At 41.7% G+C, this 24,847-nt stretch overlaps 2 protein-coding genes across 6 annotated transcripts in view; one reads left to right on the plus strand and one right to left on the minus strand.

Annotated features, from left to right (window-relative positions):
- Nucleotides 1-3,949: 3,949 nt before the first annotated feature.
- Nucleotides 3,950-15,250, plus strand: LOC132207447 (mucin-2-like). The gene is made up of 3 exons (XM_059642967.1): nt 3,950-6,121; nt 11,708-11,846; nt 15,234-15,250. Exons 1-3 carry the CDS (start codon nt 3,950-3,952, stop codon nt 15,248-15,250), a joined length of 2,328 nt encoding a protein of 775 aa, XP_059498950.1.
- A 1,116-nt stretch (nt 15,251-16,366) lies between these two features.
- Nucleotides 16,367-24,847, minus strand: part of LOC125449800 (ankyrin repeat and death domain-containing protein 1A-like) — a 46,003-nt gene continuing 37,522 nt past the window's right edge. For all 5 annotated transcript variants that reach the window (XM_059642962.1, XM_059642961.1, XM_059642960.1 and 2 more), the window contains 3 exons: nt 21,596-21,797; nt 20,716-20,847; nt 16,367-16,709 (listed from right to left, as the gene is read on the minus strand). In XM_059642962.1, coding sequence (XP_059498945.1) covers nt 16,648-16,709; nt 20,716-20,847; nt 21,596-21,797 — 396 coding nt within the window. In that variant the 3' untranslated portion in view covers nt 16,367-16,647. The remainder of the gene's footprint in view (nt 16,710-20,715; nt 20,848-21,595; nt 21,798-24,847) is intronic.

Below are 24,847 nucleotides of genomic sequence, written 5' to 3' on the forward strand. Positions count from 1 at the left end.
TCCACAAAATGACTCAATCACAGAAAATACAAAAACTATTCACCACAGAGGGCTACTCAGAAGTTTGATCATTCCTGAAGGAGATCTTGACCATCAACATACATTTAATCCAACTTTAATCATTGAACAAGTATCCAGCACTCCTCCTGATAATCAGCTATCTTTAGGGCAACAATATGAAGTAGTCAGATTAGCACAGCAACAGCAAGATAATCAGGAATTGCCGCAAGGTCTATCAGAGATCACAAAGAATTCTGATATACCTTCTCTTGAAAATTTAACGAAAGATTTGGACAAGCAGTTCTCGAAACGAAAACCAACTAAAAATGACATAAATAATATCAAAGCTGCCTTAGATCAGTTGAATTTAATACTATCAAAGAGTGAAAATTCTGAAGAAACTTCTCAAAGTACTACCAAAGAGGTAACACTGAAAAAACAACCTTTCAAAAGAAAACAAAAGCCAACACAGTCAAAGCAAAGACAAGGGTTGATTAATGAAATGAATAAAGGGTCAGTCAGAGGTTTCTTCACTCATAATGGAAGTCTCAAGTATGACCATGCCGAACAAAAGAGGGAATTATCTAATAGGGAGGCACAGAGTAATACAGTCACTGGCTCCTTGGATAGCCAGAATATTCTAGGTCAAAAACAAGTAACAGGGGAGCTAAAACAGTCAAATAATTTGTTTAGGGGGCTACCAAATTCGGCATTGGAGCACCCCAATGTGCAGCAGCTGGAAAAGCTCCTAATTGAAACAAAAAGAGAGTTATCTCAAAGAAATCCTACTGAAAATGATGTAGGTGTTCTTAAAAATGCTTTAAGACAACTTGGTGTAATTGCACCAAATGGGAAAAACATAATTAGGAACAGCAGATCCCTGACATCCTCCAACAGGCCTACACAAAATGAGCCTCTGAGAGGGACACAGACATTGTCCTTTCATAGTCATACTCCAAATTCAGCTTTGAACAGTAAATCTTTTGTGATTTTCCTTACTTCTACCCAATACGCTTCTCTGAATAGAGGACTGTCAACGTCCTTTCATATTCCTACTCAAAGAATACCCACACCAGTGTTGCATAGGAACAAACCCCCAGCATTATCCCAAGGTCCAATGCAAAAAACTCCTGCAAATAATAAATCTTCAATGTCTCGCTACATGCCTAATGTGAATACATATGAGAGTAGAAGGTCATCAGCGTTTTCCCATATACATAATCAAAAATCTCCGTTTAGCAGAAGATCTTCTCTGAAACCTCCTCGTACTCATATTAGAGGCTCTTCAATTTATTCCCAAACCATTAAACATGATGAACCTCTAAATCACAGTCTTTTGGTATCTCCACACAGTTCTAGTCAAGATACTTCCACAAGTGTAAAATCTTCTAGAGTTTTGTTCAGTCCTCATAAGGGTCCTTTGATCAGAAGCACTCTGGTGACTTTCCTCAGCCCCAGTCAAAATCCTTCCAGGAACAGAATATTATCAAGAGTCTCCCATCCTGCTTCTCAAAATGCTTCCTTGAAAAGATCATCAGTGATTTCCCATCATGTTGCTAGGAACAGAGGACCCATGTCATATCCTCATTATCCTGGAAACAGGAAATTTTCATTTGCTAGTCATTTTTCTCAACATATTCCTCTGAAGACAGCACTCTCAAAACTTTTGCATGGTCCTTTTCAGGGTAATCCTATGAAAGGTCAAAACCCATGGTTTCCTCACATCGATACTCCAGATAGAATTTCACTTTCCCACTTTCCTACATCATCTATTGCTGTAAACACAAGATTTTCACCTTACCACAGTCACATACTTTCTGCTCTTCGATATAAGAGATCTTTAAAACTTTCTCGAAAACACAATCCACCATTTGCATTGGGGAATAAACAAGCTTCAAAATCTTCCCATAATCATGCTCCATCTGTCCCTGGGAATAGGAGGTCTTCAAAATCTTCCCATAATCGTGCTCCATCTGTGCCTGGGAGTAAGAGATCTTCAAAATCTTCCCATAATCGTGCTTCATCTGGTTCTGGGAATAAACGCACTTCAAAATCTTCCCACAATCGTGCTCCATCCACTCCTGGGAATAAGCGATCTTCGAAATCTTCCCACAATCGCACACCCTCTGGTTCTGGGACTAAGCGAGGTTCCAAATCTTCTCGTAATCACACCTCATCTGCCCCTGGGAGAAAACGGTCTTCAGGATCTTCCCACAATCCCACTTCAACAGCTCCTCTGAATATAGTATCCACGAGAGTTTTCAATGTTCTTCCTCAAATTACTTCTATGAGTAGGCAAATTCCACACTTTCATTATACTCATACTCCAAATATGCAGAAAAATAGCTCACCAAATCCTTCACATTATCCCAGTCCGACTGTCCCTATGAATATAGTATTGCCAAAGGTTTTCAGTGTTCCTCCTCAAGCTACAAACAGACAAATTCCACAGTTTCATTATACTCATAATCCAAATATCCAGAAGAATGGCTCTTTAAACCCTTTCCATAATCCTAGTCCAAGTGCCCCTACAAATATAGCATCCTCAAAGTTTTTCAGCATTTCACCTCAAGATACTGTCATGAATAGACAAATTCCACAGTATCAACTTACTTATCCTCCAAATATCCAGAAAAATCACTTACCAAATCCTTCGCATAATCCCAGTCCAACTGGCCGTACAAATGTAATATCGCCAAGGTTTCTCATTATCACTCCCCAAGCTGTTCTTATGAATAGACAAATTCCACAGTATCAACTTATTCATCCTCCAAATGTACGTAAAAATAGCTCTCCAAACCCTTCACATAATCCCAGTCCAAGTATCCCAATCAAGATAGTATCACCAAAAATTTTCAATGTTCCTCCTCAAGATACTCTTAAGAATAGACAAATTCCTAATATCCAGAAAAATAGCTCACCAAACCCATCACATAATCCCAGTCCGACTGCCCCTATGAATACAGTATCACCAAAGTTTATCATTGTTGCTGACCAAGCTTCTGTTATGAATAGACAAATTCCACAGTATCAACTTACTCATCATCCAAATATACGTAAAAATAGCTCACCAAACCTTTCACATAATCTCAGTCCAACTGCCCCAATCAATATAGTATCACCAAAGTCTTTCATTGTCGCTCCCCAAGCTTCTGTTATGAACAGACAAATTCCACACTTTCATCATACTCATACATCAGATATCCAGAAAAATAGCTCACCAAACCTTTCACATAATCCCAGTCAAATTGCTCCTATGAATATAGTATCGCCAAAGTTTTTCAGTGTTTCTGCTCAAAATACTGTCAAGAATGGACAAATTCCACAGTTCCAACAAATACATCCTCCAAGTATCCAGAAAAATAGCTCTCCAAACCCTTCACATAATCCCAGTCTGACTACCCCTATGAATGCAGTATTGCCAAAATTTTTCAATGTTCCTTCACAAGGTACGAACAGACAAATTCCACAGTTTCATTACACTCATCCTCTAAAAAGACATAAAAATACCTCACCAATCTTTTCCCATTATTCAAGTCCAACGGCCCCTGAAAATAGCAGACTTCCAATAAGCTCTCATATTTTTAGCCATTATGTACCTGTGAATATGGTACCCTCCGTGTTCTCGAATAGCTTTTCTCAACCTACGCTGGATAATAGGCAAGTCGCACAGTTTCACCGTAATCATTCACCAAAGGTACCAACAAACAAGCCTTCAAACCCTTCTTATCTTGCCTCTTTAATGGCTGATGCAAATAGGAAATCCTCAATACCTCCCCAAGAACACCATAAAATGTCCCGCATGAATGGAAAAAGCCAACATTTTTATAATATTCATTCTCCACAAGTCCCGAACTCTAGATCCTCACCATCCAACAGTTTCACTCATACTATCCCTGCTAATAGATTACCTGCAAAGCCTTCCCACAAGCCAACTCTAACTATTCCGATGAAGAAGAAAACTTCAAAATCTTTCCACAATAAACTTCCAGCTGCCCCTGTGAATAAGAAAACTTCAGCACCTTTTGGCAATCCTACTCCAACTACTCCTCTGAATAGAATACTGTCAACAGTTCAGAGTGGTTCAAATGGTCAACAAATTCCAGGGTTTAATGATATTCATAACCAAAATAGTTCTAAAACTAGATTTTCAAATTTGGCTTATATTCCCAACCCAACAGACTCTGTAAAGACAACAACTTCAAATCATTCCCACAGTCCCACTACAACTACAGTGAATAGAAAATCATCAAATCCTTCTGAAAAATCCATTCCAAATACCCTGGTCAATCAGAAAACAACAAACCGTTCCTACAGTCCCACTCCAAATACCCCTGTCAACAGGCGAACAACAAACCGTTCTTACAATCCCATTCTAAATACCCCTGTCAACAGGCGACCGACAAGCCGTTCTTACAATCCCACTCCAAATCCCCCTGTCAACAGGAAACCGGCAAGCCGTTCTTACAATCCCACTCCAAATCCCCCTGTCAACAGGCGAACAACAAACCGTTCTTACAATCCCACTCCAAATACCCCTGTCAACAGGCAAATGACAAGCCGTTCTTATAATCCCATTCCAAACACCCCTGTCAACAGGCGAACGACAAACCGTTCTTACAATCCCACTCCAAATACCCCTGTCAACAGGCGAACGACAAACCGTTCTTACAATCCCACTCCAAATACCCCTGTCAACAGGCGAACGATAAGCCGTTCTTATAATCCCATTCCAAATACCCCTGTCAACAGGCGAACGACAAACCGTTCTTACAATCCCACTCCAAATACCCCTGTCAACAGGCGAACGACAAACCGTTCTTACAATCCCACTCCAAATACCCCTGTCAACAGGCGAACGATAAGCCGTTCTTATAATCCCATTCCAAATACCCCTGTCAACAGGCGACCGACAAGCCGTTCTTACAATCCCACTCCAAATCCCCCTGTCAACAGGAAACCGGCAAGCCGTTCTTACAATCCCACTCCAAATACCCCTGTCAACAGGCGAACAACAAACCGTTCTTACAATCCCACTCCAAATACCCCTGTCAACAGGCAAATGACAAGCCGTTCTTATAATCCCATTCCAAACACCCCTGTCAACAGGCGAACGACAAACCGTTCTTACAATCCCACTCCAAATACCCCTGTCAACAGGCGAACGACAAACCGTTCTTACAATCCCACTCCAAATACCCCTGTCAACAGGCGAACGATAAGCCGTTCTTATAATCCCATTCCAAATACCCCTGTCAACAGGCGAACGACAAACCGTTCTTACAATCCCACTCCAAATACCCCTGTCAACAGGCGAACGACAAACCGTTCTTACAATCCCACTCCAAATACCCCTGTCAACAGGCGAACGATAAGCCGTTCTTATAATCCCATTCCAAATACCCCTGTCAACAGGCGAACGACAAACCGTTCTTACAATCCCACTCCAAATACCCCCGTCAACAGGCGAACGATAAGCCGTTCTTATAATCCCATTCCAAATACCCCTGTCAACAGGCGAACGACAAACCGTTCTTACAATCCCACTCCAAATACCCCTGTCAACAGGCGAACGACAAACCGTTCTTACAATCCCACTCCAAATACCCCCGTCAACAGGCGAACGATAAGCCGTTCTTATAATCCCACTCCAAATCCCCCTGTCAACAGGCGAACGACAAACCGTTCTTACAATCCCACTCCAAATCCCCCTGTCAACAGGCGAACGACAAACCGTTCTTACAATCCCACTCCAAATCCCCCTGTCAACAGGCGAACGACAAACCGTTCTTACAATCCCACTCCAAATACCCCTGTCAACAGGCGAACGACAAACCGTTCTTACAATCCCACTCCAAATACCCCTGTCAACAGGCGAACGACAAACCGTTCTTACAATCCCACTCGAAATACCCCTGTCAACAGGCGAATGACGAACCGTTCTTACAAGCCTACTCCAAATACCCCTGTCAACAGGCGAATGACGAACCGTTCTTACAAGCCTACTCCAAATACCCCTGTCAACAGGCAAACGACAAACCGTTCTTACAATCCCACTCCAAATAGCCCTGTCAACAGGCGAACTACAAGCCATTCTTACATTTCTACTCCAAATACCCCTGTAAATAGAACAAACCGTTCTTTCAGTCCTACCATAAATACTCCTGTCAACAGGAGATCAAACCCTTCTCACAATCCCAGTCCATTTGCCTCTGAGAATAGAAAATCTTCAACTCTGCCCACTCCCCATGGTCTCCTGAATAGGAGGATTTCACCTTCTCAGAATCCCACTCCAAATGTTCCTGTGAATAAATTAACCTCGTTTTTTGTTCAACCTCCTCAAGTTTCTCCCGTGAAAATACCAATACCATGGTTTCATCATAGTAACTCTCCAAATGCTCTTATCAATGGGAATTCATTAAAACCTTCCCGTAATCTCTTTCCAACAGCCCCCGTTAAACGAAGGTTGTCAATACCATCCCCTAACAGGTTTCCAGATCCTTCTAATAATCGCAATCCTATTACCCTTCTATATAGAAAGCCACCAAACTTTCTCCATACACCTACCAGAATTAATTCTGCGATGTGGGAACCCCAAACATTTTCCCACAGTCAGATGAACAAGGCTCCTAATTCTAGTGGACTTTTGAAATCCACCTACTATTCTTCAAATGGAAGGCCTTCTTTATTTTCCCATAGTTCTGCAATGTCTCCCTTTATGTCCAATCACAACACTCAATTTATTAACAAACTCCCATTACAAAGCCATGATGCAGATCGTAATTCTCTAAAGCGAATCTTCAGAGAAGGACATGCAGCTGCCCCAGGTGAAAAGCTTAATAAAGTTTTGGACCAAAACCTTGAAAAAGCCCTTTGATTTCTACTGGCTGGTCTAATCAAAATGCAGAACCAAGTATGATCAGCAGCAGCTTTGCAAATAAACAATGGCTACAACAAGACAGACAAATCATTAGCAGATATGCAGTGAGATAATTGTCTACACAGCAGACCAAAGAACATATGCTGGTTATTACACGGAGTACTCAGTCTGAGTGGCACTGCAGTAACATTCGAATCCATCATAAGGGAGTTTATTCTGCAGACAGGCGTCAAGAGAACTATTTCCAAAATCTCTGAAAGTTTCTTATAAAGTGTTTCTAAAGTGATGAAATCTTTATACTTGTCGCTGGAAATGACTTATGTGGTTATAGAAATCATTTGCAATTGGCTGTTATAAAATGACTCATTGTACTTTTGAATTTCAACGTGCTACATCTGTGCATTATCATATGGATAAATAACATTGCAATGTAACTTCAATTGTCTTTGTAATGCACCGGTGAAAGAGTAAGATGAGTGATGCCCTGGGTTTTAAGCCTATCTTATTGACCAGAAAATTATTTGGTTAGAAGCGAAATGTTCTCCAAGCTGTTTGAGTACAGAATTTGCCACATTATAAAATAAAGAAAAAGTTGGTAAATATGAAGAAAACAGATCTCAAGTTGAATTCTGCTTATGTAAAGATCTTTGAAATCAATCATTGCTCTTTTACATGGAACAGTGCTGCCTTCAATCCCTAACCTTAGTTCCATTATGCTTTGGCAAAGGAGAAAGAGATTTGAACGGACATCTGCCTTCATTTTCCTCTGGTACAAGCCAAGTTCCTCAGCCAGCTTCTAGTCCAATACCGCAGTGAATCCTAGGTCATTACAAAGTGAAAATTTTTCAGACTGACTCCCTATTCTCAATTCCACTTGTATGGAATGTCAGATCCTTTATTAAGCAATTTTCATCTCTTCCCATCTCTACTAAAGGCATCGAATCCTTGGAGAGATGGACAGAAATTCATAGGGATTAAATGTCACTCAGCTCAAAACGCTAAGTATCATCAGATTTTTCTACCATGATATATCACACCTAAGATTATCTAATCCTTATCTGACACACATACATTTTCCAGCAAAGATCACTGGATTGGAATCAGAACCTGGAAGCAAATTGTTCTTCTCCATTCCCCTCAGCGCAGACGTCGGTTGTAGCATATACTATCCTAGATGAGATCATCAAATAAAACACTTGGTAATTGGAATCCTAACTGATTTGTAAGGTACAGCACAAGCCAAGTTCATCCTGTTTCTCTTCATTTCTAGCCCTGTGCATTTGTTGTGTTACATTGTATGTTTTAACATATTACAAGCAAGAAAAAAAATAAAACGCCTATGTTTTTAAAAATGATCTGGGTGAGAAATGAGGAACTGTACTCAAACAGAATGCATCATGTTAACTTATCTACCAGAAGGACACAGGGGATCATCATAACAGTCTCTAGCGAAGCTAATTGAAGAATGACAACTATTTTAGGGAACTGGGATATGTGGGGAGAGATGTTGAAGGGGAAGGGACACTGCAGGATTGGGAAGGAAAATGGATGGGTAAGTGATGAGATTTTTTTAAAAGAGTATCTCCAATGATCTAGAAGAGATATATCTAGATATAACCACAGCGATCAAAACTATGAACTGTGCCACAGCTGGAAAAGTATGAGGTGATCTTCCACAATATAAAATGTTCAAAATTTCAGCTCCTTATATATTCTTCAATTGTGCAAATCTTATGGAGTGATTTATGTGCCACATTTGAAAACAGCTCCAACTTCCATTCACTAAACTGTATGGTATGATTTGATCTTAGTTAAGGTAGCAGTAGAGGATCAGCTGTTGGCTACCCTATACTTACGTTTGGCCCATGTTGGATCAGTCAGTGTTCTCGATCTCAATAACTATCCAGTAATCTCTGCTGGCAGCCACATTCTGAAATGCAATCTTGGCTGACACAAGGACAATGAGGTTTCACATTCAGATTCAAATCACCAGCTAGGCCATCTAACTCCAAAGCCATGTTCCTATTCTTCAAGATGCTGTTGAGTGGTACAAAATAACTCGTTGCCTTTTTCTGAGTTTGGTACAGAGGATAGAAAGACACAGAGATCTGTGCCTAAAGCAAAATAAAATTTAAGCTTCACAGATTTTGAAAGTTTTGAGTGAAGTTGAACCTTCCGTCCCCACTCCAGAGAATATGGAACACAGTCACTAAATTAACCTCAGTGCCAGAACAAACATTTTACCACATTATAAGCTTTTCCATTTGCATTTATGTTGTCCCTGACTTCCTTTGTCAGCCAAGGTTGCCTCATCGTCCACTTCGTGTCCTCATTCTTCCTTGGTACGTATTTCTGCTGTGTGTCCTAAATTACCACTAAAGACACCTGCCATTCTTCCTCCACTGTCTTCCCTGCTGGGCTCCCCCTCCAATCAACTCTGGCCCGCTCCTCCCTCACATCTTAGCGGTTCCTTTACACAACTAGTACACAAGTCACATCTGATTCCAGCTTTTTCATCTTAGCCTATAGGGTGAATCTGCCATGTTATGGTCACTATCCCCTAGGGGTTCCTTCTCCATCAGCTCTCTAACCAAATCTACCTCATTACCCATCACCAAATCCAGACTCTACCACAAGCTGCTCCAAAAAGTCATCTTGTAGACATTCAATGAATTTCTTTTCTTGAGATCCAGTACCAACATGATTTTCCCAGTTCACTTGTAGATTGAAATCCTCCATAATTATTGTAATAGCGTATTTCTTACATGACCTTTCTATCTCCTGACTTATTTTCTTCCCCACATCCCTAGTACTGCAAGGAAGCCTGTACATAATTCCCATCAGTCTTTTTTGCTCAATTCTACCCATACAGATTTTATATTAGCGAGTTTTGAGAAGATTTGTAGCTCAGGTTGGGGTTCTGGATGTGAGTTTGCTCGCTGAGCTGCAAGGTTAGTTTTCAGATGTTTTGTCACCATTCTAGGTAACATCATCAGTGAGTCTCCGGTGAAGCACTGGTGTTATGTTACATAACACCAGCGCTTCACCAGAGGCTCATTGATGATGTTACCTAGAATGGTGACGAAACGTCTGAAAACTAACCTTCCAGCTCAGCGAGCAAACTCACATCCAGATTTTATATTTTCTGCCTCTATATCATTTCTTGCTATCGATTTAATTCAATTTCATACTAACAAGGCAAATTAGCCCACTCTGCCTGTCCGTTTTAACCTGCTGACTAATATTCATTTTGGGTTCCGCCCAGAGCACTCAGCTCCTGACTTGACCTTGTTACAGCCTAGTTCAAAAATAGACAAAAAAAGCTGAACTAGAGAGAAGATGACATCGAGACTGTATTTAACTCAGTGCAGTTTACAGTCATAGAGTCACAGAGACGTACTGCATGGCAACAGACCCTTCGGTCCGACTCGTCCAAGTTGACCAAATATCCTAAATTAATCTAGTCCCATTTACTGCATTTTGCCCATATCCCTCTCTAAAACCTTCCTATTCATGTACCCATCCATATGACTTTTAAATGTTGGAATTGTACAAGCCTCTAACACTTCCTCAGGCAGCTCATTCCATTCATACACTACCCTCTGTGTGGAAAAAGTTGCCCCTTAGGTCCCTTTTAAATCTTTCCCCTCTCACCTTAAACCTATGCACCTGTTGTTTTGGGCTCTTCCCCTCCCTGCCACCCTGGGGAAAAGACCTTGTTGCTCCAGGAAAATAGCCCCAGTCTATTCAGCCTCACCCCATAGCTCAAACCCTGGCAACACGCTTGTAAATTTTTTCTGAACCCTTTCAAGTTTCACAACATCCTTCCTATAGCAGGGAGACCAGAATTGCACACAGTATTCCAAAAGCTTAATGAGCCCTAGCAAAATTAGAGTAAGTGTGAATCAGGAGGCAAACTGTTCCCTGGCTGGGCTTAAAGAAAAATGATTGTGGTTATTGAAAATCAGTTATCTCAGCTCCAGAACATGCAGTATCAGAGTTCCTCAGGATATAGAATCTGCCCCTCCAGCTACCTTCAGATGTTTCATCCAACACTGTCTCTCCATTATAAGGACAAGGGTGACTCTGAAGCAGTCAACATCCAAATGTCTTAAGACTTGGGCAATACGTTTATCAGATTTGGACTGACAAGTGATAAGTAATACCTGTACCATATCAGTGCCAGACAATGACAATCTCTAACAAGACTGAATCTAACTGTCACCCCTTGACATTCAATGGCATAACAATCACTGAATGCCCCACTATCAACATTCTGTGGGTTACCACTGATCAGAAACCGAACTAGCCATGTAACCACAGTGGCTACAAGAGCAAGTTACAGGCCAAGAATCCTGCAGTGAGTAACTCACCTCCTGAGTCTGTCCACCATCTACAAGGCACAAGTCAGGAGTGTGGTGGAATACTCCGCATTAGCCTGGACGACTGCAGCTCCAACAAAACTTTCTTTATTCATTAACAGGATGAGGGTGTCGCTGGCTAGGCAGCATTTATTGTCCATTCCTAATTGCCCAGAGGGCAGTTCAGAGTCAACCAAATTGCTGTGGGTCTGGAATCACATGTAGGCCAGACCAGATAAAGATGGCAGTTTCCTAAAGGACAATGGTGAACCAGATAGGTTTTTTTCCTGACAATTGACAATGGATTCATGATCATCATTAGATTCTTAAGTCCAGATACTTTATTGAATTCAAATTCCACCATCTGCCATGGCGGATTCGAACTCCTATCTCCAGAATGTTGTCTGGATGTCTGTATTAACTGTCCAGAGATAATGTGACTAGGCCATTGCCTCCCCCACTTCAGAAGCTTGACACCATCAAGGATGAAGCAACCCACTTGTTTGGCACCACACCTACAAACATCAACTCCCTCCACCACCAAAGTTCAGAAGCAGCAGTGTTATATCTACATGTGCAGCGCAGAAATTCACCAAAGATTCTGAGTTAGTACTCTTTACATGAAAATGATGCATAGTCAGAGGGATTTGCAAGGCAAGGTAATTGACACAGGACACCGCACTCATTTAAGAAACAGTAAAAGTAGGAAAGGAAAATAACAACAGTGTAATTTTCTTAGTATAGAGACATCTGTAGATGAACTAACTCTATAATTTAGTCATTCCCCTAATTAAGCTCATACTTTCTTGGTTCTTAAGCTAAATCTTACTGTCCCACTGTCTGCCTAAAACTACCAAACTCCTTAATTCCCTCACAATACCTTCAACCTGTGGGATTCTTTAATAGAGCAACTGCAGATGCTGGAAATCTGAAACAAAAACAGAAATTAGGGGAGAAACTCTGCAGGCCAAGCAGCATCATAGGAGCAGGAAAGCTGATGTTTCGGGCCTAGACTGTTCTTCAGAAATGGGGTAGGGGGAGGAGATTCTGATATAAATAGGGAAAGAGGGAGAGGGGGATAGAAGATGGATAGAGGAGAAGATAGGTGGAGAGGAGACAGACTGTTCAAAGAGACGGCGATGGAGCCAGTAAAGGTGAGTGTAGGTAGGGAGGAGATAGGTCAGTCCAGGGAGGACAGACAGGTCAAGGGGGCGGGATGAGGTTAGTAGGTAGGGCATGGGGGTGGGGTTTGAGGTGGGAGGAGGGGATAGGTGGAAGGAAAGGTTAGGGAGGCAGGGATGAGCTGGGCTGGTTTTGAGATGCAGTAGGGGAAGGGGAGATTTTGAAGCTTGTGAAGTCCACATTGATGCCATTGGGCTGCAGGGTTCCCAAGTGGAATATGAGTTGCTGTTCCTGCAATCTTTGGGTAGCATTGTTGTGGCACTCCAGGAGGCCTAGGATGGACATGTCACCTGCGGAATGGGAAGGGAAGTTGAGATGGTTCATGAATGAGAGGTGCAGTTATTTAGTGCAAACCGAGCGTAGGTGTTCTGCAAAGCGGTCCCCAAGCCTCCGCTTGGTTTCCCCAATGTGGAGGAGGCCACAACGGGTACAGCGGATGCAGTATACCACATTGGCAGATGTGCAGGTGAACATCTGCTTGATATGGAAAGTCATCTTGGGGCCTGGGATGGGGGTGAGGGGAGGTATAGGGGCAGGTGTAGCACTTCCTGCAGTTGCAGGGAAAAGTGCTGGGTGTGGTGGGGCTGGATGGGAGTGTGGAGCGGACAAGGGAGTCACGGAGAGAGTGGTCCCTCCAGAAGGCAGATAAGAGTGGAGAGGGAAAAATGTCTCTGGTGGTGTGGTTGGATAGCAGATGGCGGAAGTGTCGGAGGATGATGTGTTGGATCCGGAGGTTGGTGGGGTGGTATGTGAGGACAAGGGGGATTCTGTTTTGGTTTTTTTTATTATTGCAGGGAGCGGGTGTGAGGGATGAGTTGCGGGAAATGCGGGAGACATGGTCGAGGGCATTCTTGACTACTGAGGGGGAAAGTTGCGGTTTTTCTGGTTTAAGCATATTTTTAAGAGATCAGTATTGACCAAGACACTGGGGAGAATTCACCTGCTTATCTTCAAACAGTATCATTGGACCTTTAACATGCATCCAGAGGATAAACAGCACCTTGTTTCATCTCACCTGGAAAAACATCAGTTTCAATCCAAATGATGTGCTCAACTAAATCTCTGAAGAGAAACTCAGTGTGAGCCTACAATTAGGGCACAAATGATATAGGAGATAGGTTTCTTCCTAGCCATATTAAAACAAGAAAGATTGTCAACGTTGAAATGCAGAAAACAACAAAATTATCTGGAAATATTCAGATCTATCCATGTCTGGGACAGATAAACAAACATCTTTGTTCAGATTTTATCCATTTGGCCACTGGGGCTCAGTGGTTAACACTGCTGCCTCACAGCGCCAGGGACCTGGGTTTGATTCCACCCTCAGGGCAACTGTCTGTGTGGAGTTTCCCGTGGTGCACATGGGTTTCCTCCGGGTGCTCCGGTTTCTTCCCACAGTCCAAAGATGTGCAGGCTAGGTGGATTGGCCATGCTAAATTGCGTAGTGTTCAGGGATGTGTAGATTAGGTGGGCTATAATGGAATGGGTCTGGGTGGGATGCTCCGAGGGTCGGTGTGGAGTGTTGGGCCAAAGGGCCTGTTTCTACACTGTAAGGATTCTATGATCTTAGCGAACCAGTGCTGTCGATGTTGCACTGAGAGACTTGACCTATCATTGAAGTAAAGAGCTGTCAACAAGAAACAAATATTTGGATTAAGAACTGAAATAAAAATGAATGTCAGATTACAGAACAATCCAAACATAGGTGGCTACATTTATTTGTCAGCTTGGTAATAATTATGTCAGATTTTTAAATGAAACTTAGAGAACCAGTTTTTTTCCCAGGGTTGGGCAATCAAGGACCAGAGGGCATCAATTTAAGGTAAGAGGGGAAAGAATACATGGGAACATGAGGGGCAACTTAGTTACACAGATTCTTAAGGAATCAGCCGCCAGTGGAAGTGATTGAGGCAAATATATTAACAACATTTAAAAGGCACTTCGGTGAATACGTGGACAGGAAAGGTTTAGAAGGATATGGCCAAATGCAGGGAAATGAGGTTAATGTGATGGACATTTTGGTTGGCATGGACCCATTCGGGCTGAAGGGCCTGTCTCCGTGCTGTAGGACTCTGACTCTAACTGAAAGAACTGTCGTTGCTGGAAATCAGGAACAAAAACAGAAATTGCTGGAAAAACTCAGGTGTAGCAGCATCTGTGGAGAGAAAGCAGAGTTAATTGGGTCCAGTGACCCTTCTTCACAACTGATGGTTGATATTTATGTAGAAGATGGGGTGGAGGAGTAGGGGGAGAGTAAACAATAGGAAGTAGGGTTTGACATTATGTCGTGCCCTGAGTTTCCAGTTGCCTACCACTTCAATACACTACCTTGTTCCCCGGCCAACATCTCTGTCCCAGGCTTGCTGTAATGCTCCAGCAAAACTAAGCACATTCTAGAAGAACAAGTCACTTTCTGCTTGGGAAGTCTACAGCCTTCTGAACTCAATATTGACTTCAATAATTTTAGAGTAGAGGCCATGCCCTTAACCCAACCTCCACACATCAGGCCTTGTCATCACATTTTACTGTACATGACCCATTATCAGCTACTAATAGTTCCATTAGCAGCTATTCATTTTTATCTTTAATCACTCCTTTGTCTATCCAACTGTTTTTGTCTTTCTTTCGACCTATCCTTTTGTTCTCCCCCACCCCTCCACTCCATTTTCTCATAAATATTAACCTTTTCCTAGCTACCATCAGTTCTGAAGAAGGATCCTGAACTTGAAATGTTAACTCTGTTTTCTCTCCACAGATGCTGCCAGACCTGCTGAGTTTTTTTCAGTAATTTCTGTTTTTGTTTTTGTTAGAGAACCTGAGGTCCTAATAGAGTTAACAGGCCAGTGATGAGGCTGCCTACTGTCCATTTTTGCATTCCATCCAGGTTTGTGCTTATTCCTCAGATTAAAACATTTCAAAACTTCATGGGAAGAAACCAAACCTCACAAGACACCAAGAAAACAGCAAATAACATTCCCTTAAATGTTAAACCTTATAAGAAAAAGCCATAGGAATTCTTCCAATGGTCATGGCAAACACCACAAAGCTTGATCTAGATGAGAACATCATTCCAGCTTTAATGTAAACATTATCACTTTGGAATGAAATGGATTTAGATACAGGATAAACTTATCTTTCCTGTCCCATCAAACACTCGTTTATCATGTATCTAAATCCATTCCATGGTGCAGAGTAATGCTCACTCTATACGTTCCCCTTTAAACTGTCCCAGGACATGTACAGCATAGTGCTAGATAAAAAATAAAACTCCTTCAACACTGTCTTCATTAAACATTCCCAGGGCAGATACAGCACAGGTCAAATAAAAAGTAAAGTTCCCTCTACACTGTCTACATCAAACACTCCCAGGACAGGTCTACCACTGAGTTAGAGACACTGTAATGTTCTTCCACACTTTCCCAATCAAACACCCCAAGGACGGTACAGCATCAGCTTCAGCAAAGTTCCATCCCAAGTGTTCACATGTAGGCTGCTGACTATCTTCACACATTAACATATCTGAAGCTGAGTGAGAGAAATCAGGTGAAGAGCTCAAACCTGGATCTGCAGGCTCGTATCTGAAGCTTGGTTACCAGGTTGTGATTTACAGAAATCATCCTGGCAAGATCCACTTGTAACAACAAATTTCGCTTTTAACAGAATGTTCAGATGTTTTCTGCTTTAACAGGAAAGAGAATAATAATCTGAAATACTCATTTCTGCTCAATAGATGGCAGATCATTTGCTTTGGTGGATGTTTTAAGTGCCAGGACATCAAGGTAACATATAACAAGTTAGAAGTTGTCAGAGATGTTCTGGAAATTTTCACAAGGGGTTACAGAATAGCCCTTCCTTGTATTGATGTTGAAATGCAATTGTATTCAAAAGGCAATTCACTATCATTTTTATTCAACCTCTCTTTATTTAATCAATTTAGGTTAGAAAGCTCGTAATAATGTTTTAATACTTGATTCCTCTCAAAAATAAACATTATACCCATCAGACCCAATCAAATTCAGTAGGTTGCTCACCTCAGCACTGTCCTTACGTAATTCAAATGGTTTCATTTATCAGACTATTACTGCCAAAGACTGTGGAAGACATGCCTTTGTTTTAATATATTTTACTTATACATCAATTTGTTTTGAAAGATATTTCAGAAAAGCAGTGCTAAGGAACATTATTCAGTGATAGATGCTGTTCCAACTCTGACTTCAGTATCACTCACATCACTTCGCACTTCTGAGATGAATCCTTCTCTGTATTTGCCTGTCTACGTATTTTCTCTGTTTAAACAAAGACAATTCTGGTAAAATAAACATTCATAAGAATAATATAAAATTTATTTCATTTTCAAAGGTTAAAATGCACTGCTACCCCAGGTGAGACTGACATAATTCAAACTTTATGATGTAATAGATCAAACCCCTACCATACCACTCACGTCGCAAATAATGCCAATAGTCTAGATCTGTTCTAATTTACTGTAATCCTACAGAATCCCAATGACCCACAGATTTCCCATTCACACATTATATTGAACGCCAATAAACTGAATCTCTATTCAGAATCATCATACAGAACCCCAATGAACTACATCCCTATTCATTTATTATATAGAATCCCAGTATACAAGATACCCTCCTTATCACCTCATCATCTGGAATCAAAACAAACAACAAACAATGTTCCTTTTAAATCATGCCCATCAGAAGGATCCCAATGGATCAAATTCCTTTCTAATCACTCCCATCATACAGAGTGTGAGAAGCCCAGAACTCTTCTGAATCATGCCCATTGTATTCAATCCCTCTGGATCAGATCTCTTTATAGTAATGCCCATCAGACAGAAGCTGATCGTACCAGATCCTTTCTCAGTTATACCCATTGTACAGAATTCCAATAGTGTAGATCTAGTAATCTGATTATACAGGATCCCAATGGATCAAGTTCTTATTTATTCCCATCATTCAGAATCCAAATGGACCAGATCCCTCTCTCCTTTCATCACACAAAATCCTAACATATTAGATCCCTTTTACTTTGTTATCTAAGTGTGAAGGTGGATGAACACAGCAGGCCAAGCAGCATCTCAGGAGCACAAAAGCTGATGTTTCAGGCCTAGACCCTTCATCAGATGGGCCCGAAACGTCAGCTTTTGTGCTCCTGAGATGCTGCTTGGCCTGTTGTGTTCATCCAGCCTCACACTTTGTTATCTTGGAGATTCTCCAGCATCTGCAGTTCCCATTATCTCAGATCCCTTTTACTTAACTGCTTTCACACCAGATCGCTTCTTATTTACTCCTCTCACAGAATTCCATTAGACTAGTTCTCTTTCAAATCAGACCCATTATACAGAATCCATACACTCTGGTGCCTGTTTACTCCTGTCATGTACAATCCTAATGGATATGCCGTTAATAATTACTCAGAAAGGAACGGCCAATGGATATTCTTTGTGATGAAGGGAGGTTTGTAGTCAAATTTCCCAGGGGTCAGTTAAGGGACTGTTGCTTTTCCTGATAAATATTGATGATCTGGATAGAGATTTGCAGGGAAAGTTTCAAAGCTTGCAGATGATGCTAACTTGAAAGGATTGTAAACTGTGACGAGGACAGAGTAGAACTCCAAAAGGATATTAACAAGTTGGTGGGTGAACAGGTAGGTAGCAGACAGGGATCCACACAGAGAAGTGTCAGGTGATGCACTTTGGTCAGAAGAATATTGAAAGACAATAAAAATTGGGGGCTACAATTCCAAAGAGGGTACAGGAGCAGAGCGACCTAGGTGTACACGTTCACAGATCATTGAAGGTGGTAGGACAAGTGAAGAAAACAGTTTATAATGCATACAGCATTCTCAGCTTTATTAATAGGAACATAGTGTATAAGAGTAGGGAGATGATGTTGAACTTGTACTTGGTAGACCTCAGATGGTGTATTCTGTACAATTGTTGGCACCCCTTTAAAGGAAAGACTTGAATGGACTGGACACAGTGAAGAAGCAATTTACAAGAATGGTTCCGGGAATGATAATATTCAGTTATGAGAATAGAGAAAAAGGCTAAGAGGAGATTTAATTGATGCTTTCAAAACCATAAGCAAGCTGGATACAGTAGATAGGGAGAAACTGTTCTCACTTGTAAAAGGAACAAGAATGAGAGGTAATGGGAACTGCAGATGCTGGAGATTCCAAGATAATAAAATGTGAGGCTGGATGAACACAGCAGGCCAAGCAGCATCTCAGGAGCACAAAAGCTGACGTTTCGGGCCTAGACCCTTCATCAGAGAGGGGGATGGGGGGAGGGAACTGGAATAAATAGGGAGAGAGGGGGAGGCGGACCGAAGATGGAGAGTAAAGAAGATAGGTGGAGAGAGTGTAGGTGGGGAGGTAGGGAGGGGATAGGTCAGTCCAGGGAAGACGGACAGGTCAAGGAGGTGGGATGAGGTTAGTAGGTAGCGGGGGGTGCGGCTTGGGGTGGGAGGAAGGGATGGGTGAGAGGAAGAACCGGTTAGGGAGGCAGAGACAGGTTGGACTGGTTTTGGGATGCAGTGGGTGGGGGGGAAGAGCTGGGCTGGTTGTGTGGTGCAGTGGGGGGAGGGGACGAACTGGGCTGGTTGAGGGATGCAGTAGGGGAAGGGGAGATTTTGAAACTGGTGAAGTCCACATTGATACCATATGGCTGCAGGGTTCCCAGGCGGAATATGAGTTGCTGTTCCTGCAACCTTCGGGTGGCATCATTGTGGCAGTGCAGGAGGCCCATGATGGACATGTCATCAAGAGAATGGGAGGGGGAGTGGAAATGGTTTGCGACTGGGAGGTGCAGTTGTTTTTTGCGAACTGAGCGGAGGTGTTCTGCAAAGCGGTCCCCAAGCCTCCGCTTGGTTTCCCCAATGTAGAGGAAGCCGCACCGGGTACAGTGGATGCAGTATACCACATTGGCAGATGTGCAGGTGAACCTCTGCTTGATGTGGAATGTCATCTTGGGGCCTGGGATGGGGGTGAGGGAGGAGGTGTGGGGACAAGTGTAGCATTTCCTGCGGTTGCAGGGGAAGGTGCCGGGTGTGGTGGGGTTGGAGGGCAGTGTGGAGCGAACAAGGGAGTCACGGAGAGAGTGGTCTCTCCAGAAAGCAGACAGGGGAGGGGATGGAAAAATGTCTTGGGTGGTGGGGTCGGATTGTAAATGGCGGAAGTGTCGGAGGATAATGCGTTGTATCCGGAGGTTGGTAGGGTGGTGTGATTTAAAATGATGTGCGACCAAATCAAGGGTAATGCAAGAAAATACTTTTTCACAGTAAGTACTTAGGGAATGAAATGAATTGTCTGAAAAGATTATGGAAGCCGGTTCAATTGAGGCAATGAAGAAAACATTGGGTGATTATTTAAATGGAAATGGTGGGCAGTGATATGGGGGAAAGGCAGGAGATTGACACAAATGGCTTCTCACTGCACCATAACAATTCTGTAATTCTGGTGATTATCATACAGAATCCAAACAGATCAAATCACTTGATTAATATTCCCAGAGACCCAACCTAACGTTCTGGGTTGCTGGTTCAATCTCACCCCAGCAGCTGGAGAAATTTGAATGCAGTTAATAATTCTGTAATATAAAGAACGTTTTAGTAATCTGTCACCAATTGTCATAAAAACCCATCTTGTTCATCAATGTCCTTTAAAGAATGAAATCTGTCAAAAGTAACCTAGTTTGTCCAACATGTGACTCCAAACCTACAATAATGTGTTTGACTCTTAACTGCCCTCTGAAATGGCTATGAAGGACGCTTAGCTCAAGGGCAGTATTGGGATGGCAACAAATGCTGGCTTTTCCAGTGACATCAAAATCTCTCAAGAAAGATTAAACAAAAAATACAGAATTAAGTCAATCAGATCCCTTCTAAATCACACTCATCAAACAAAATCCCTTTCAAACTGGGTTAAATCACTTTCCATTCATCCATTTTGTGTAGAATTTCAATGGACCACCTGTTCCCCAGAAACACCTGGGTATTACACTGTTAGGAATTTCAAGACACAAGTTAATGCAGAACAACTGATACCAAAAACACTAGGATCCAATAAAAATGGGTGGCTTCAAGGACATAGAAATGTTCCCAAAAGGGAGACAAATGTTAACCATAATGACTAATAATATGGGATTGTTTACGTTGAGTTTATAGTTAACTAGGATGTAGACTAGTAGTGATTGTGATGACACATAATTCATTTAGGCCATTCTAATGGAATGTATTTCAGCCCTGTATCTTTAAAACAGTTCTAGGTCATATTCACCTGCTACTTCAGCTTTTCCAATCTTCACCAGACTCTCATAAAGCTCCTTGATGGGATGCTTGCCCAAGGTGATAATCCCATGAAGCCAGATTAGCAGCATTCGGTAACCATGCTCCTTATAGCTGTTACTTCCTGCATACAAAATGAAAATCAACAGAGGAAGGCTCACCTTGGGACAATTCAGATCAATGTTAACACAAATTTGAAACTTTTTTTAACTCATTCAGCATCTTTACTCCTTCTCACCTTATGCCCAGGAATGCACATGCTAACAGGGCAAAAGGTATTTTCACTCTGGATCTCATCTGTATTGTCTCTGCACTGGGAGTGTTTGGTGGGAACAGTTAAGAGGGAAGTTTACTCTGTATCTAATCTAATGCTGTATCTGTCCAGGAGTGCTTGATGGGTCAATGTAGAAAGAGCTTTACAATGTATCTAACCCCACGCTGTACCTGTCCAGGGAGTACTTCAAACAGAGAGTGTAAGGAGAGCTTTACTCTGTATCTAACCCCAGGCCATACCTGGGAGAATTTGATGAGGGCATGGTAAGATCGTATATGTTTAAATCTTTTCAATCTTTTACATGGTGAAACAGAAAAAAAACAAAAAATAAACAGCTAAATTGGGAAATTAGCTGTTAACGAATGTGGCTTTGAACGCATTAACAGAGTAATGTTCAAGACAGTGATTACCTTAACAGCCACTGATACCCATCCTTGACACAGACAGTCTATCTCAGGCTTCCTTAAACTAAAACAAGTCAGCTCTCAATCATTGTTGAAAGCATTATTTTCTTTATCAATTGTCCCAATGTTACTTCCAAATTTGCCTGACATCCCCCACTTTTTACTTGTAATCTTCTGCTCTTTGCTTCATGTACCTGTCCACTGAGTCTCCACAGCTTTGATGTGTTTCTTGGAAAAATCCCAGTGCTCTGCTAACTTCTTCCAATCGCCTGGCTTCAGGTGCTTTGTGGCCAAGTTCCAAAGCACAGAGCGGACATGACTCAGATTCTGCACATGGTTGAATGTGAGATCCAGTACAGTGTCACCCTGTCCTTCGGCTGCAACTTGTGAAGTATCCTAGGGAAAGGGGAAAAGGATATTTCCATCACAGTCTGGCATAGTCAGATAGATGGTAGTTATTGGAACTGGTGAAAGTTTTACGGGGAGGTTAATGGGCACTGGGCAACATACTAAGTTAGTGTAGGGCTTATGTACACTCTAACTGACAAAAGCTGCTTGCTATGGTCGTAACAATGATGTGTACAATATCATGACTGGGTACATGTCACTGTCGCTTAATCTCCTGAAACAGCTCTATTCAAATTATTTCCTTGCTTACATCACATAAATCAACTGAAACATTGTAAATAACCTCATCCATTTATATTCATCAGTTCCCGTTCTCTAGCCAAAAACAACTCACGAACCATCACTTTCAACCTGACCTGAAAACAGCATCTGATTTAAGTCAAATTTTCTGCATTTACTCTAGACTCCACTGTCAGGATTGGCCTAGATTTATTCAGGGAAACACAGGAATCAACGCACAGATTCTGGTCTCCTGGAATGAGAAGCAAATACTGTTTACTGCAGCTCAATGGATAATAGTTTCGCATCAGTCAAAAGGCCATGATTTCAATCCCTATTCCTGAGACCTGAACACAAAACCAAAACTAGCATTCCAGAGTGATACCAAGCCAGAGGGACAAACCAGTAAAACCTGTGAATGACAAACTCATCTTGTATACTTCAATGTGGAGGACCAGTATCAGCAGTACATTAATTTTCAGGTATTACTATTTTTCAAAGTATATTTTCTTCACTCTACTCTGTGCATTCATGTACATACATGCACTGTTGAAGGTGCTGTATTTTGAGATAAAACAGAGATCCTGTCTGCTTTCTTGGTTGGACTTAAACAATCTTATGCACTATTCAGTCAGGAAAATTTTACCCAGATCCTGGCCAATATTATCCATAAACCAAACAGTTACAAATGTATGATTTGGGAGCAGAAATAAACTATTCAGTCTCTCCAGTGTGTTCTGTCATTCAGTAAGACCATGTCTGATCTGGCTGTGTTCTGAATTCCACAGTCCCAACTAACCCAGACAATCTTTGACTCCCTTACCAACAGGAATCTACATACCTCTGACTTAGAAATATTCATGATCCTGCCTCCCCAACTTCTAATGCAGAGAGTTCTAAAGTTTTACCATTCTTTGAGAAAAACAAATTCGTGTAATTTCTGTCCTAAAAGGCAGACTTTTAATTTTAAGTGTCCCCTAGTTCTGGTCTCACTCACAAGTGGAAACATCTTCTCCAAGTTCACCTTGTCAAGATCATTGAGGATCTTACCAACTTCAAAACAAATTACCTTTCACTCTTCTGAATTATGATAACAAGCCCAGGCTGTCCATTCTTTCCTTACAAGATAACCGTTCATTTCGGGCATCACACCACAAGCTACACCATTTAGGCAAAGGCAGATCAGGGAGGTAAATGCACGAGGGGTGGTGTAGAAGGGAAGGGCTGAGATTTTTGGGACGCTTTTGGGAAAGGAGAAAGTTCTTCAGAACAGCTGAGCAGACCTGAGCAGAAAAGGAACTAATCTCCTGGGTGACAGTGTAAATAATGCAGTGAGGGTGGATTTAAACTTTTAAGCCAGGGAGGGTGGGTTGTACCAGAGAGGGAAAAAGTGAGAAGATGGTGAATGGGGAAAAAGGAAATGAAGGAAGACTTCACTGCTGACATTGAACAAAGAAATGACCGCCTTCCAGTGGGCAAGAAAGAGATGAGCTGCGTTAAAATGTACGTGAATGCACAGAGTGAACAAAACTGGGAAACTAGAAACAGAAATTGTTCTAGGGTGGTATGACATTGTAGCATTGACGGAAATGTGGCTCAAGCCAGAATAGAACTAGATACTTAACATCCTGAATTCTAAGGCTTTTAGTAGAAACAGGGTGGATAAAAGGGGAGGTGGTGTAGCAGCCTTGGTCAAAGATAGTATCCTTGCCCTTGAACATGATTCAGTTCCTGAATTAGAATCTGTATGGTTAGAGGTGAGAAACAGGAACAGAGCAATGATCTTATTGGTTATTTAGAGACATAAGAGTCATACAGCACCTAAACAGACCCTCCAGCCCAACTTGTTCATGCCAACAAGGTTTTCTAAACTTAACAACTCACATTTGCCTCTCTTTAGTCCATATCCCTTTGAATCTTTCCTATCCATCCACCTGTCCAAATGTCTTTTAAATGTTATAGACCTCCAAATAGAGGAGGAAGCAGAAGAAAGAATTTGTAGACATGATGGAAATTTTCAGGACAAGTAAGACTGGGATAGTTGGTGGTTTCAATTACCCTAGGGTTGCCTGGGAAAAAGATAAAATGTGGGGCATGGAAGAGGAAATATTCCCGTAATGTGTGCAGGAGAACTTTCTGGAACAGCAGATTTCCAGTCCTACCAGGAAGAGGCTGTGCAGCATCTGATCCAAGGAAATAAGGCAGGCCAAGTGGAGAACATCGGAATGGGGAACATTTGGAATATAGTGATCATAACATAATAAAGTTCAATATTAAATTGGAAAAGGGTAAAACATGGTCAATGATTTAGATCCCAGATTGGATAAGCGCATTTTCTGGATAAAACGGTGGATGAAAAATGGGAGAATTTCAAAAGAGAGATGAAGAGGATGCAAGCTAGGTACATACCTGTGAAAAATAAACATGGAGTATCCAAAGCTATAGTACCTTGGATGACTAAGGATATTGATGAGAAAGTAAGGAAAAAAAATGAGGCAGCTGTTGCAGGCTGGAATAATAATAGCAATAGAAATCAGGAAGAATGTCTCAAATGCAGGAAAGAAGACAAGACTAGAATGAAGGAGGCTAAGACCAAGTATGAGAAAAGGATGGCAGGTTGTGCTAAAATAAGTTGTGCTAAAATAAATAGTAAAATATTCTTCAAAAATATTAATAATAAAAGATTAGCTAAGGATAAAGTGGGGCCCCTAAAAAACAAGCAGAGTAAGCTGCTCATTGAAGCAAAGAATATGGTAGAAGTACTGAATGGATAGTTTGCTTGTCTTTACCAAATTAGATAATGGTGACAATGGCCCAGT

Source organism: Stegostoma tigrinum, chromosome 47 (genome assembly GCF_030684315.1).
Source record: "Stegostoma tigrinum isolate sSteTig4 chromosome 47, sSteTig4.hap1, whole genome shotgun sequence".
NCBI classification, from domain to species: Eukaryota; Metazoa; Chordata; class Chondrichthyes; order Orectolobiformes; family Stegostomatidae; genus Stegostoma; species Stegostoma tigrinum.

Bases quoted from the DNA above. Each gene is read 5' to 3' on its own strand.
- LOC132207447 (XM_059642967.1), top strand. From the start codon at position 3,950: ATGAAGAAGAAAACTTCAAAATCTTTCCACAATAAACTTCCAGCTGCC. The intron at 6,122-11,707 runs GTAAATAGAACA...CCCCCACTTCAG, and splicing joins TTTCTACTCCAAATACCCCT to AAGCTTGACACCATCAAGGA.